The 14,423-nt window shown below is 60.0% G+C and overlaps 1 protein-coding gene across 2 annotated transcripts in view; it reads left to right on the top strand.

The window, feature by feature from the left end:
• Positions 1 to 14,423, top strand: part of CEMIP (cell migration inducing hyaluronidase 1) — a 134,270-nt gene that overhangs the window by 63,645 nt on the left and 56,202 nt on the right. For both annotated transcript variants that reach the window (XM_057303644.1, XM_026510586.4), the window contains exon 2: positions 11,658 to 11,767. In XM_057303644.1, the coding sequence (XP_057159627.1) occupies positions 11,674 to 11,767 (94 nt within the window). In that variant the 5' untranslated portion in view covers positions 11,658 to 11,673. The remainder of the gene's footprint in view (positions 1 to 11,657; positions 11,768 to 14,423) is intronic.

Here is a 14,423-nt window from a genome sequence, read left to right as displayed (position 1 = left end):
GCTCTTCCCATCTCAGGGGTTTGGAGAAGCCCCTCCGAGAACTGGGCTTCAGGCTGATACCCAATGGGTGGAGCAGGGGCGAGCGTCCCAGGCATAGGGCTGGCCCATGAGAAGGCCCGCAGGGCAGAAACAAGCTGGGCATCTTCAGAGGACAGGACCACGGGGCCAGCGTGGCAGGGGTGGAGACCCGTGCAGGATGAAGCTGCAGAGGCCAGGCCGTGCAGGGCTGGGTGAGGAGTCCCACCTTCATACCAGGTGGGAGGGAAGCCTTTGGAGGGTCTCAAACAAAACGTGCCATGACCCTTGCGGGCCGGTCTGTTGCAGAGGGGCCATGGTGGGGACGGAGAACGATGGTTCTTACTGGTTCCTAGAGGAACGAGGCTTGGACCGTGGCGGTGGCAATGACTTGCGTTCTTTCTAATGTGGGCTACTTTTTCTAGGGACATGCGGCAGCTGGAGAGAGGAAGTCTTTTCCCAAAACAGTAATAGGAGGTCTCATTGATTAAAACGGATATTACATGAATGCAAAAACTCTTGTAAGAAACTGACCTTCCTCTTGCCTTCCCCTTTTGGATCTTTTTCAGTCAGGATGGTTTCCACAGTAACTGTCCAAAGCACAACTCAAACTGCCTTAAATGAAAAAGAATCGTTATTGGCTCATGTAACTGGAAAGGTGAGGAAGAGCGCTAGCTTCAGGCATAGCTGGATCTGGGTGCTCAAGTTTGGCTACGCTCCATCTGTAGGCTCTGGCTTCCCTGTGCAAGCCTCATTCTTGGGCAGTGCTCTCAGTACAGAGACAAAGATGGCCCCGGGCAAGTCCAGGCTTACCAACATCTGTGAGTGCCGACCAGCTTCCCAGTAACTCCGTGTCCCCTTTCTTTGTCTTGGGTCTTGAGACCATCACTGAACCATCTCAGCAGCCAAGGAATAGAATATATTCCTTGGCCAGGCTGGGTGCACGTCTACCTCGGCAGCCAAGGTGGCAGGTCAGCCCCACCTGAACCACAGGGGCTGCGAGTGAGGGACAGAGAGTTGCCCAAGGAACAGTGAGGTGCTGAAGGTCCACGGTGGGCTCCAGAATCCGTGGTCTGGTTTTGCCCTTTCTGGAATCCTCTTTGTCCGGCCCCCATCCAGTTCTCCGTCTGTCTCATTGCATTTGAGTGCACCACATTCTCCCGCAAAGTCGTTGAGACCAATTCTCCATCAGGCAAAACGCAGCTCTATCACCTTGTGTTCTAAATTCGTGTCTGGACCTTGCCTCCCCTAAGGAGATCTGGCCCTGGGGACAGGAGCATTGTTCTGCCCCCACAGGTCCTTGTTTCCAGTTTGGTGGAAGGCCCTGCTTCATCGTGCATGTGCCTGAATGCAGTGGGGGGCCTATCCTGAGTCCAGACCCGGGTCCTGACTAGCGCCTCTGGAAGGGCCCTGCCTGCAGCAGAATCATCCAGGGCATCAGGGTGTGTGCGCAAATGTGGATCCCCGGGGCCTGCCCCAGCGCCGCGGCGTCAGAACCCTCAGGTGGTGTCTGCACCCACTCATACGCACACGCACTCACACCCACACTCACACTCACACACACTCACACACCCGCACACCCCGTCCAGCTCGGCCGTCAGCACCTCCTGCTCTCAGGGCCTTGGGGGCAAGTCTCCCTGCCGCTCCCCTTCCTTCCTTTGCGTCTGGAAGTAGGTACGTTAGGGCAGCAGCTCCACGGTGCAAAACAGTTCGAACACACAGACGAGAACCGCGGTTAGTGTGGCTCCCAGGGCGGTTCGCGTTTTCCGGGGCTCTGTACTTTTGGGAGCACCTTTCCTTCCCAGGTGTACCGCGTGGCCTTGGCAGGCCCTGTCACCTCCCCTGCCTTCTAGCCACAAGAATCTGGGACAGCTGTACGCGGGCCCACGCAGTCCGGGTACAGTGCCCGGAGGTGGCCCCAGAAGGCTCAGCGGGCAGCGGTGAAGGCGTCGGGTGGACGCGAACGGCGCGAGGCTTGCTGCACGGTTCGTGGAAACCAGGGCCCACCGCCTTCAGGTCAGCCCCCCGCCCGCGTAACTGCTGGAGCGCTGAGCGGGGGCCCTCGCCGTGATGAAGGGCATCGTTTCTGTAACGTGTCCTGCCTCAAACGTGTGCCCCGTGTGCGTTTCTCCTTCCCGTGTGAGCCTGCCCGGTCACAGCCCCCGGGTTCTCCCTGCCAGCACTTCCCCTCACCCCCACCTTCTCCTCACCCCTGCTGTGCCGTCCCCTCTGTCCTCCGACCTCGTCTCCGCCCTAGCACCTGGCTCCTTTCGCTCCGTGGGTACACCGAGCTCCCCGTGCCTGGCATCCCCCCCCCCCCACATACACTGGCTGTGCTCCCTCTGCACGACTCTCCCCACTGCACCCCTGTCCTGTCCCCACCTTCAAGTCCCTGCTCAAATGTCCCCTTTTCGGTGAGCACCTCCCTGACCCCTGTTCACGTGCAGCTCCTTCCCCTGGTCTGCCTGACTTTCCCCACCGCTCCGAACACCGTCAGGCACATACAGAATGTGGGTGTGTGTTCCATGTTCTTCCCCTACCCCCGGCACCTGCACCCCCTGGACTGTGAGCTCACCCCCGACCCAGGGCGGGGTCTTCTCCTGAGCTGTCATGCAGTAGGCACTTGGTAAATGTGTGCTGAATTAATGCGACTCTGGCGGTGGAGACCTCCAGCTGCACCCCCCCCCTCCCGCCCCCGGCCCGGCGCTGCCAGCAGCCTCTTTATGAAGAACACGTGGGCTGGCTCTGCTCTTGCCCCTCCCGTCTGCCAGTGGCAAGCCTCCAGGGTAGAGTCCAAACTGCCCCGAAGGTGCCTCAGGACCTGGCCCGCTCTCCCTCACCTCTGCTGCTCCTTGCACTCCCGCACACTTGCTTGTATTTAGCATTGATTTTGGGGCTCTTTGAAATGAAGCTCCTTGTGGGAGCGAGACGTCCCACCCCCATCAGGCAGGAGCCCCTCGGTGTGGAGGATGGGTCGGCAGGGCCATCACAGCACCCTGGGAGGGGTGAAGCAGGACGTGACGACAAGGCAGGGGACAGTTTGCAGGAATCTTTCTGGAGCTTCGGAAACAAGTCGGTACACATGGTGTAACCTTAGGCCAGGAGCGATGCCCGGCCAACTGCTGATGCTAGTATTTTCAGCTAAAAACACAATTGATGAAGTGTTTATTGCCATAACCACGCAGCCGGCCAGTGGAGGACACACAGCAAGCTGGGAAGGTGTGTAGCCTGGTGGTCGGACGGAGGAGTCTCCAAGTTCTGACTCAGTCCTGGGAGAAGCTCCCCTTTGAGGTCGCTGACTTTGGGGTCGGGCTGCTCTGGGCATTGCCTGACCTTTCAGCTGCCGGCCGGAGGGGCTCGGGGCTCTGACAGCCAGGGCGGAGCGCTAGGGATAAGAGCCCCATGGCCAGGCAGCCTCCCCCGCCCCAGCTCAGGCTCGCCCTGCCCCGGGGGGAGGAGAGCCAGCCAGCAGAGCCACTGTGCCTTTTCCAGATGACGCCCAGCAAAGCCCCAGGTGGGACCCACGTCAGCTGGCCCTCGAAGTCAGGTGGCAGCTCCTGTCCCACACACCTGCTTGCCCCCACTGATGTGGAAGGAGGCTGAGAAGTCCGGGGGGTGGGGGGGAGGTGGGACCTAAGCCCTCCTTTCACAGGAGGCTCACTTACTTACAGAACCCTGTGATGAATGGGGGCAGACCAGACCCACGCCCAAAGGCGGGGAAGGGCAAGGAGGCTCCTGGGAGAGGAATCCCATCCTGGGAGAAGCCCTCGCGTGCTGTGGCTGGGGGGGCACGTGACAGAGCCTGGCCCCTCCGTCTCCGTGTGATGAGATGGGCAGCTTTCACAGTGTGGCGGGAGGCACTCCGTGGTGGGGAGCTCCTGTGGGCCAGGCACCGAGGGCCAGGCTCTCCTCCAGGGGGGAAGGGTTCAGCTGACGAGGGCAGAGATGGAGCTCAGCAGGGGTGACCAGGGGCAGGGGCTGCCTGGACAGTGACAGGGCTGACGCGTGGATGTGTGTGGGTGGCCACAAGGAGTCTCAGACAGACCTGGAGGGAAGGAGGAACCCTACAAGGGACCAGACTTCCTGTGTGAATAGGTGAGCTTGGAGGTGCCGGGCATCTGATGCCTGGGGACGAGGGGTAGGGACACAGGGACACCTGGGTCACCTTTTAGAGTATGCAGTGCCCCCTCCAGCCCTGAGAGTACTGGGCTTAGCAGGGGAGGAGAGGCCAGGACCCTTCCTCGCTGCAGCCTGCAGTCCGCTCACGCCGACCTTGGACTCTGTGAGTCTGGGGAGAAGCTCCTGCATCAGTAATAGGATATCCCATCTTCCTTTATGATCCTGGGGCGGCGGCAAGGGATCCGGGAAGAGAAACAACTTCAAGAGGGAAGATCATCTGTTTTCATCCATTGAGGGAATGACTTAAAAGACTTTTCAAAAGAGTTACAATTATAAAACTTATCAGCTTGTTTAAATGTCTGCAGTTTCTGCGCTCATACTCCCGCCTGGTGTTTTAGAGAGCACTGGACAAAGAGTCCGAGGAAGCAGTGCGGCCAAATAGCCAACTCATCTGCCCCTTCAGCAGCCACCTGGCAAACAGGTGCGCTCACTCTCCAGTGTCGCTGGGCGGCTGCTGGCGGCCAGGCCGCCGAGCTGTGCGCTGAGGGAGAGGCAAAGCGGGCTCATCCTCAAGGAGCTTGCCGCCCGAGTTTCCAGGGGAATCATTCAGTAAATCCCAAGCACGGAGAGAGAGAAACTTGAGGAAAGGTGTGATCAGTAAGCTGTGAACTCAGGGGAAGAAGCAGCTGATAAAGACCTGAGGTCCAGGGAGACTTGGGGGAGGGAGAGACGGAGTCAAGGCAAAGGCAAGTTTCTGAAGGCGGCAGGTGGACGGGGGAGAGAGAGCACGTAAGTCAAGGAGGCGCAGACCATGTGCAAACCCACCGGGGGGCCGGGGGACGTTCGAGGCAAGCCCACTGGGGACAGAGATGGGACCTGCTCCGTGCGCTTGGTACTTCCTCTCCCTCCACCGCCCCCTGACGCCCCCTCACCCCCTCACCAGGCCCAGCGTGGCTTGTGTCTCAGCATGGACGCCCCCAGAGGAGCGATAACTGAATACCGGGTGGTGTAAGTCAGTCATCTCTTACCTGTTCTCCCTCCCCTCCTCTTTCGGGAGCTCTGCCAGCCGATGTCAGCGGCCCACCAGGCCCTCCTGGAATAAAGCAATGACCCGAGCTGTTGTCAGAGGACTTCCTCCACCTGCCCCGCCCCCGGGGTCAAAGGGGTGCCCCCACCCCCTGCGTAGCCTTCCCAGTGGGAAGGCCATATCCAGGCACAACCTCTGCCCCGGCCCAGGGTGCGGCTCCCCGTAAGTCATAGCTGTGCCCCCCCCCCATAAACACGGCCCCTTGGGGGTGAGGTTCCTAGGTCATCCTCCGTGCCAAGCTTCTGAGAAAGCCTCTCTGGTTTAGCGGCGCCTCGTAACTGATGGCCCAGCACTAGCCATCTATCCATGGAAGGGGCTCCCGAAAAATCCCACTTACGACGTCAGGCTGACGGTCAGCGGCCTCAGGCAGTGAGTGGGGGCCAGACACGGATGACGGTGACGGGCATCAGTCACGGAGCACCGTGGCTCGGTCACCACGCCACACACCTGTGTGCCTCGCTGCACGCCGTCCAGCGGCCCCCCGGGGCAGCTGCAGCGCACCCCCCTCCGCGGCCGAGGGGACCGCGCTCCGAGCACTCAGACAGGGGCCGCGATCGCACACGGCTCTTCCACGGCAGGCCTGGCACTTCAACTTGGATCTGTCTGGTGACACAGCCTGAATGGTTAGCGCCTGGCCAACACGCTGTCAAACACTCACGAGCTCGACACTGAGCTCACGGTTGACAAGTGTCTCTTCTGAGCGAGTTAACACTGTTCTCAGATGTGCGCGCACGGGAGCGTCGCCGGGAGGGCTCGTTCGCACACAGATGGCTGGGCCCTCCCCCGGGGCTTCTGATTCGGGGAGCCAGGCGCTCCGTGGAGGGCTGAGGCTGCAGTGATCCCCACGGGGGGGCAGGGGCTGACGCTCGTGGTCGGGGATGCCGCTCACGGAGCTCGCTGCTCGGGACTGCGTGGCCGCTGGGGCGTGGGTGTTGTGGGCCACCCCGGAGCACCGGCCCGTGCACCTGAGCTGTCTGTCGCGGGTCTTGCGCTCCAGCTCTGCGCTGCCCAGGACAGTCGCCGGCCACCGCTGCAGAGGGCTCCTGAGCGCTTAGTGGCCGCGGAGGACGGTGCAGCAGCGCGTCCGGTGTTACTAGTTTAAATGTAGACGGAGCCGCGCGCGACTGGCAGTGGCTGCACTGGCGGCTCTGCTCTACAGAAAGAGTGAAGTCAGAGCTGTCGTGGTGGCCGGATGCCTGCCCGGTGTCCAAGCCCCAGCGCAGCGCCAGGAGTCGGCTCTTCATTAGGAACTCTGGCGTGCGGGGAGGGCCGCACTTGTCATTGCGATCCCGGGGCCCGTGGCACAGGGTGATGGGACTGGGGGTGATTTTGAGGGCGGAGGTCCTCCCTTCCTGGCCCCCCGGCAGCCGCACGGTGTCCGGGGGTGTCGAGACAAGCGGCGAGGACGGGGGCGCTGCCGGCCCCGGGAGCCGGGTCGGTGGTGTGCTGAGGGGCCGGGTGTGGGGGCGCAGCAGGACCCGAAGGACTCGCTCTCCTCCGTCAGGGCGGGGGAGCCTTGGTGCGCATTCGTCTTCTCCTGTCGAACCGCGGTGTCTCGTCTCGCAGCTGGCTCCCCAGAGGGAACTCCCCGTAGCGAAGGAGGCGTTCCGTTCGCAGAAGGAATTTTTAGACTCGGTGGGTGTATCTGTGGGTCTGAGGCATGTGTTTACTATCCAAACGCTGACTTGAAGTCATGCCTCGGTTGAAACGGGGGCAGGAACAGATGGGCTCCGTCTCCACACACCCGCCTCCCTCCTCCCCAAGCTGGGAGGCGGGAAGGTGACACGTGTCCCCTAAGTTCAAGCCGGACAGAAGTTCTCCTCTCCCGTGCTGGTTCGGATTTCCATTTACTGCTCCTGACCAACACAGGCGACGGTCTTCTGCTCCGTGCGCCTCAGTTTGCCCAGCTGTAAAATGAGGGGCTTCTTGCTGCTCAGAGCACGGCCCATGGCCTGGCAGCAGGAGCCTCACCTGGGAGCGGGTTAGAAATGCAGAACCAGGGGCGCCTGGGTGGCGCAGTCATTAAGCGTCTGCCTTCAGCTCAGGTCATGATCCTGGGGTCCTGGGATCGAGCCCCACATCAGGCTCCCCTGCTGGGAGCCTGCTTCTTCCTCTCCCACTCCCCCTGCTTGTGTTCCCTCTCTCGCTGGCTGTCTCTCTCCGTCAAATAAAAAAAAAGAAAATTAAAAAAAGCAGAATCACACCCCAGCCCGACCTGCTGTGTCAGAAGCTGCGTTTTAACCAGTCCCCTGGAGATCCATGTACCGCCCAGGCTCGGGCCAGCCGGAATAGGCCTCGGACCCGTCGGCTCCTGTACACTGCGAGCCTGACATGACGTGGCCAGTGGCCGAGTCTCAGGCAGTGGGAACACGGCTTCTGGAGACGGGGCCAGGCTTTGTAATGTCGCTGACTGCTCTTTGTGGAGTGTTCTCAGTCTTTCCAGAAAGGTCTGGGCGGGTGTGTATGCAGAGGTGGGGGCAGCTATGCTGGAGGGCCTGCATGGAGCTCCCTGGGACACGCTCGGGTGTGCAGAAGCAAGGGGTCTTCTGTCTGAGGAGGCCAGCTGGGGCTCCCTGTCCCCGCCGTCCCAAATATAGCAGCCGCACACATCCTGAGGAAGGGCCCAGAGCTGCCGGGATCCCCCGGAGCTGGGGCTCTTCTCGTGTGTATCTGTGATCCAGAAAGTGCATGGGCTGCCCTGTCTCTGGCTCCTTCCTTCTCCCTGGGGGCTCTGCGTCAGGACCGGGTGGCCAAAGGGGTTCCTTCTTCTGCCCGTGGGACTGGCTGAGACAAGTGGCAGACCAGGAGTTGGCTGCCCGCTGCCGGATTCAGGAGAGGAGGCAGGGTCGGCCCCACACTTTCCCAGAGGACCTTTCTGTCTGGAGGGAACGAGAGCTCTGGGCTCTGCTTTCCTGTTTGCATGGTTTCTGGTGGTCACTGGGATGGGCCTGTGGGTTCTTGTCCAGAAAAGGTTCTAAGTTGAGCCTATGCAGGTGGTGTGGCCTGCCCCAGCCCCATAGGGCCCTCCACGAACGGTGGCACAGGCTGGCCTTCCAGAGAGCACAACTGGGGGGCTGGCCGCGGGCCAGGCATCTCGCTGGATTCTACAGTGACCTTGGAATTTAGGATGTATTAGCTCAGATTTTACAGAGGAAAAAAGGGAGCCCCAGATGGTCAGATGGTTTTCCTGACATCAGCTGTGTGGCCAGGATTGAGGACTCTGGGCCACACCGTCCTGCCAGTGGCTGGGCCGAGCCCTGTCAGGATTTGCGTGACACTAGCCTTAGTGCAGGTTTGACAGTGCGGACAACTGTCCCTGTGTTCTCACCCCCCCGAGATGGGTTGCTAATCCCCTGCAGGTCCCACCTCCCCCCCCCCCCCCCGCCTCAGAGCTGCAACGGACCCTCTCCCCCCCCCCACCCCAGGCCCATGTGCAGGAGTGTCTTGAAGGGGTCCGCCCTCCACGGCCCCACAGGCAGCAGGGTCTCTCGTGCGCCGGGGCCAGAGTGCCCCCATTCTGGGGCGGTCTAAGCAAGGATCCAGGGGCTCTCTGGAGGCTCGAACAACACTCTGCTCCCCTCTCCCTGCAGGTGCCCAGCCCCGGACCCCAGGACCACCTGCAGGAAGAACCAAAACGCAGGCCCCTGGCATGTGAAGGCAGGAGAGGTGGACAGAGGTGAAGTCTCTCATCCCGGTTTTGCTGCCGCCTCCTCTGGTCCCTGTGGGGGCCGCCGCGGGACTGCAGCAGTGCTGTTCTTCTGGAACCCTGAGCTGGTTACGGAGAACCCCTGAGGAGCTCCAGACAGCGTGTCCCCCTTCTTCCTGCTTGCGGGCTCTGCAGAAGGGGGTCACCACACCCTCCCAAGAACAGGCCAGCTCAGGGCCATCAGGCAGTGGTCGGCCAGCCTCTGGCCTGCAGCTTCCTGCGGAAATTTCTAGCACTGTGGGCCAGCACGCGCTCTGCCCAGGTGATCGGCAGCTGCGAACTGGGTCAGGACCGTATCTTGCCTGCAGAGTCTCACCTCCCGTCGCCAGAAAGCTCTGAGTGGCCGGTGGAAAAAGCCGTCCTCCCTTGAAGAGTTCCCAAGTGAAATTTGAGACACTTTGGGGATTTGCTTCAACAGAATGTTCCTCGGGGTTTCTGCACTCGGGCGCTGGAAGCCACTCCTGGGAGACAAAGCACAGAAGAGCCCCCAGCAATGTGGGGTTCACCTTTCCGGGCAGGAGGCCACTGTGCCTCCCGTGGCTCGGACAGAGGGACAGCAGAGGTCTCTTAAATGTTGGGACAAAGAGGTTGGGAGCATTATCCCTCCAAGTGGAATTGTGTGTATATCCACCCAGAAAGTGATTGTGTGTGTGTGTGTGTGTGTGTGTGTGTGTGTGCGCGCGCGCGCATGCACGCTATGAAATGACGTGTGATATCATCAGAAGGTGTCAGAGCTGCAGGGTCCCTGCATGCCCGACGTCCGCTCTGCCTGGGAGTCCGAGGCCCACAGAAGAAGTCCTTTCACGGGGGACCCCCAGAAGGGGTGCCCGCACACAGACTGCTTCCCGATCCTGTCCCCTCCACCCTGGGTGTCTGTCACATTCCGTTAGTGAGCGGAGCTGCCAGCTTACGGTCCGGAAGTCTGGGGGCCCTTCAGAGGAGCCCCGTGGTGATGAGGGGGTTCTCCACAGCAGACAACAAGCTACCCCTGCTTTTCCTAACCTGATCGGGACTTCGGAGCCGGGCTCTGGCTCTGGCTCTCCCCTGAGGGCCGTGCAGCTCTCCTGTCCTGGAGCCCCTCCTTCCCATTACAGAGACCAGGAAAGCAGACACTCCTGGTCTGGGGGCCATGGGAAAGGCGCCGTTCCCAGATGCCGCGATGCGTGCCTTCAGCGGCCGGCCAAGGCAACTAGAATAGGCCTGTTGTTCTCGCCGGCCAAGCCTGGGCCAGGCAGGGAGGACACCGCAGGCACTGAATCTGAGAGTATCAGTTTCTCCCTCCCCACCTCCCAGCACACCTGCACAGAAGGATGCAGGCCCAGGGCAGGGGGCTCCGCTCAGACCTTCCTGCCTGCCCTGACTCCCCTACTGCACCCCAAACACTTTACCGGGAGCCCATGGGCCAGGGACGGTCAGATGTCCCCGAGCTAGTTCAAGGGGAGGAGCCTGTGTCGGGTGAGAGGGATGTGGGCCCCTCTCTCCATGAGGGAAACCATGTTTGTCTCTGGGCAACACCACCATCACTCCTGGGACAGGACCGGGACAGGCAGGGAAGCCAGAGCTGGTCACCCCCCCGCCATGCCCAATCTGAGCCCTGTGTGTGGTCACAGAGGGACAAACATGTTTTCTGGGTACATTCTATTCTGAAAGGGGAACCTAGCATCTTCATTTTAAAGTTCCTGTCTTGAGGTTTATCTAGACAGAGTCCCACATTCACCGTCGGTATGAGTAAAAGGAAAAAGAGAAGCAACTTTAATAAAATAGAAGTTTAATGAAATAGAAATTTAGTTCTCTCACACATAAAAATAAATCCATAGTCTAGGGCTGTTCAGTTCTTCACAGGGTCAAGGCCTGGATGTTTCTCTAGATTTGCTTTGCTATCTTCAGCATGGCTCCCACTATGTAGCCAAAGATAGCTGCTGAAGCTCCAGCCATCATATCCACATTCCTGCCAGCAGGAAGGAGGAAGGAGAGAGGAAGGTCTTCCTGCTTTCCCCTAAGGACATTTCCTGGAATTCACACAGCAAAGTGGGGCTGTGTTGGCCAGAACTTAATTTCAAGGCCACAGCTTATGTAAGAGAATCTGGAAAGGTAGCCTTTATACACTAGGTGGCCATGCGCCCAGATGAAAGTCAGGAGTTCATTTCCCAAGGAAGGAGGGAACAATTGGGGGACAATTATCTATCTCCATCTCATCTTCCTTTGGATAGGTGATATACAGAGGGCTTATAACACACAGACATCCAGTTGTCAGGACTTCTTTCAGAAGCATAGACTGATAAAAATGGAGAATTCAGCCAGTCCACCGCCTCATTTTCCAAATTAAGAAACTGAGGCCCAGAGAGGTCAATCAAAAAAGCTGAGCTCACACAGCAAGTTCGTGGCATCTAATTTCCAGCACATGTTGTGTGGGAGTATTTTTGGTTTTCTCTGTTTCCTAAGAAAAAAAGCTTCATTCTGGAGGGGCGGGAGCGCGGGCACCAAGGATGAAATTCCATCCATTGCTGGGTCTCTGAGCTGCAGGCCCCGGGCGGGACGGGGATGGGGCTTGCATGCCCCGGTCTGCCCGGCCCTGAGTCATGGCGGCTGAGGACTCCGTCCCGGCTGGCTGACGCGTGCCCATTGGCAGTGCCCCTGTGTGCACCAGTGGCCCTGTCTGTCTGTGTCTGCCTGTCCGTGGACTCCAGCCCGCTGAGGTCCCTGGTCTCACGTGGTGTGCTTCCATTTCAGGGAGCGCTCTGCCAGGATGGGAGCTGCCAGTGGGCAGGACGTCTCCTTCAAGGCGATGCTGACACTTGGCTGGCTCGCGCTGGCCTGCCTCCCTGGGGCCACGTCCACAGGTGAGCCACTCGCAGCGCCGGGGACTTCGTGCCTCAGTGGGAACGTGAGGCTGCTGGGGGCAGGAGAAGGAGTCACCGGGCAGGGGCAGGGTGGCTGGGCTCTGGCCGGTCCCTGCTATCCTCCCACCCAGGCAAGTCTTGTCCTGGGCCTCTGCTGTAAGCCACAAAATGACAGGGCTGGACTAGACCCAGGGGTTCCACACTCAGCATCCACACGAGCCGGGCACGAGACCCAGACCAGTGGCGGGGACCGTGGTCACCTGGGGAGTTCAGGCTCATCGAGGGGGACGCTCACTTCCCAGTTCTGGCCAATTGCTGTCATGTGCGAAGGTGGGTCCCCGTTGCGGGATCTCGTGAATTTTTAAGAGAAACCAGAAATCTAGATTTTTATGTAAAATTCCCTTCTTGTTAAGTGTTGACAACCAATTCAAATGTTACAGACTGCTTTGGGGGGGTGGCTGGTGCAGAGAAAAAACACACATGTGGGAACCAGCCTGCCACCTGCAGGCCACCTGAGCCCGGCGTTCCCTCCTGTCTCTGCTGTCATAAAATCTGGGAACAGTCAAGCACCTTGTCGGCTGCGATGCTCTCCGCAAGGTCTGTTCTTCTGATCTCAGTGTCAGCTCTTTCCTGGAATGATTTTGAATGAACGAGCAGAGCTCAGGGCAGGTTTGCGGGGACGACAGGAAGCAGCCAATGGCGAGACCAGACTTGGGGTAGCAGGTGAGGGATGGAGGACGATGTGTCCATTTCGAACGGGGTTAGCAATGATACCCTCTCCATTGCAGCTCGTGCTCCTGTTATTAACCGAGCCGGCTGCTTTTCTGCAGTAAGAATAGAGGAACTTCATTCTGTGTTGCTTTTCTGCACCTGCGGAGGGCAGGAAGTAACCTGTAATCATCACGAGTGGAATTCCTGCAGGGTGATTCCTCGCGGAATCTAGCAGGAGGGGATGGGGCAGGCAGGCAGGGTTTTAACTCTCAGTGAGAGCATGGGCAGCTTGGCCTGAATTCATTCATGGATTCTCCCGCCGTGTATTCACCTGGTGAACACCAAGGGGCATTGGCTCTAGGCCAGGAGCGGGGCTCTGGTGTCTGGATGACCCGGCTCAGGCATTGGGGAGGTCTCACCAGGTCCTTTTCTGCCACATCCTGGGAGTCCTTCTGTCTGGGTGGAGACTGCTGGAAAGGAGGCCGTGCCTCTAGTTCTCCCGGTCCCTGCTCTTCGCTGCCGTCTTTCCATCCGTGCCCCCAGTGCTCCGGGCTTGCATTCAGTCTCACCCCACTTCCTGCTCCTGCAGCCCCTCCTGGGAAGGCCGGCTGCCTGGAGATATTCCAGCCAAGGCTCTGGCCATTTCCAGCCCCTGGCTGGTTCCCACAAATGAAAACCCGCTGAAACGGAGCTTTGCAGAGTGCAAATATCCAGCTCTAGTGAAAGAGCCAGGCTTTGACCGCTCAGCTTCTGCCATGGGGCCAGGGCTGCTGGTGCTCTGGGACACGGTCTCCTGATGACAGGGGAGCCTCCCAAATCCAGATGTGACGTCGGGCTCAGTGCGTGTGCCTGGAGAATAAGGGGCGGTCGAGCTTGTCCTGGGAGATGTGGGTGGCAAGACCCTAGGGCTTTACCCCATGAAATTGGGATGCTTGTGGCTCCATGCCTGGACCGCTCAGCTCGCCAGCGGGCCTCGCGTGTCCCTGCACAGCCGCATGTCACCTCCTGGGAGACAGACCCTCGGCTCCAGAACTGGGCGGAGGGCAGCCTCCTTGGCTGGAAGCCGGTCGAACACTGACCCACCTGAAGGCAAACCCAGGGACGGGCTTGACCCTCAGAAGCCTCAGCCCCCGTGACCCAGGGCCGCAGAGAGCTGAAGCAGAGGGCCCACCCTCAGCCCAGGCCTCGGGCTCCGGGAAGGCCAAGGATGAGCCAAGGCCATATTTCTCAGTGTGTTGCCATGACTCGAGCCCCTTGGGGCTTCCAACAGCTGGAAGAGCTGCTTTCCAGACAATGTGAAATTCTCTCCTCCGTGACACAGATGCAGAGCCTGAGTCCATGCCGACAGGGAAGCAGCTGGCGGGCATCAGCGGGGTGCTGGGGGGCTGGGGAGGGCCGGGTGGGGCTGCGCCTCGGCCAGCCTGCACCCAGGGCCCACCCCGTGCTTGGCAGAGGAGAGAAGGGCCTTCAGAGGGACAAGAAGAGGAGGCAATGTGGGTTTGGGGTCCGAATCTGGGGTGGTTGAGTGAAGATAAAGGGCGCCTCCCTTCCAGTTCTCTTGAGATGCGTAAATACGGGGCAGACACTCTCATCCCAGAGTTAACATAACAAGAGTAAAGCGACATTTTGAACTGACTTGCCTATAATCACACCGAGTCCCTCCTGGGGTCACCGTCCCCCCATTGTGGACGTTGTTCTCTGCACCCACGTTGTTCAGGAGACACAGGCCGGCTGGCGCCCTTCCTTGGAACCTGAGCTGGATATCCGTCCGTCCTTCCAGCCTACGCCGGGGTCTTCACCTTCACCTGCAGTCCTGCCCCCACGGCGGGTCTGCGCCTCTCCACTCCCCCCACCCCCCGCCGGCCCCGGGGCCTTTAAATCTAGCAGGTCCCGGGCTTTACAGCTTTGGAGGGACAGCGGGGAGGAAGGCATCCGAACTTGTTCT

Source organism: Ursus arctos, unplaced genomic scaffold (assembly GCF_023065955.2).
Source record: "Ursus arctos isolate Adak ecotype North America unplaced genomic scaffold, UrsArc2.0 scaffold_28, whole genome shotgun sequence".
In the NCBI taxonomy this organism is placed as follows: Eukaryota; Metazoa; Chordata; class Mammalia; order Carnivora; family Ursidae; genus Ursus; species Ursus arctos.
The sequence above is the reverse complement of the archived record's forward strand: the minus strand, read 5'-3'. Positions and strand labels throughout refer to the sequence as shown.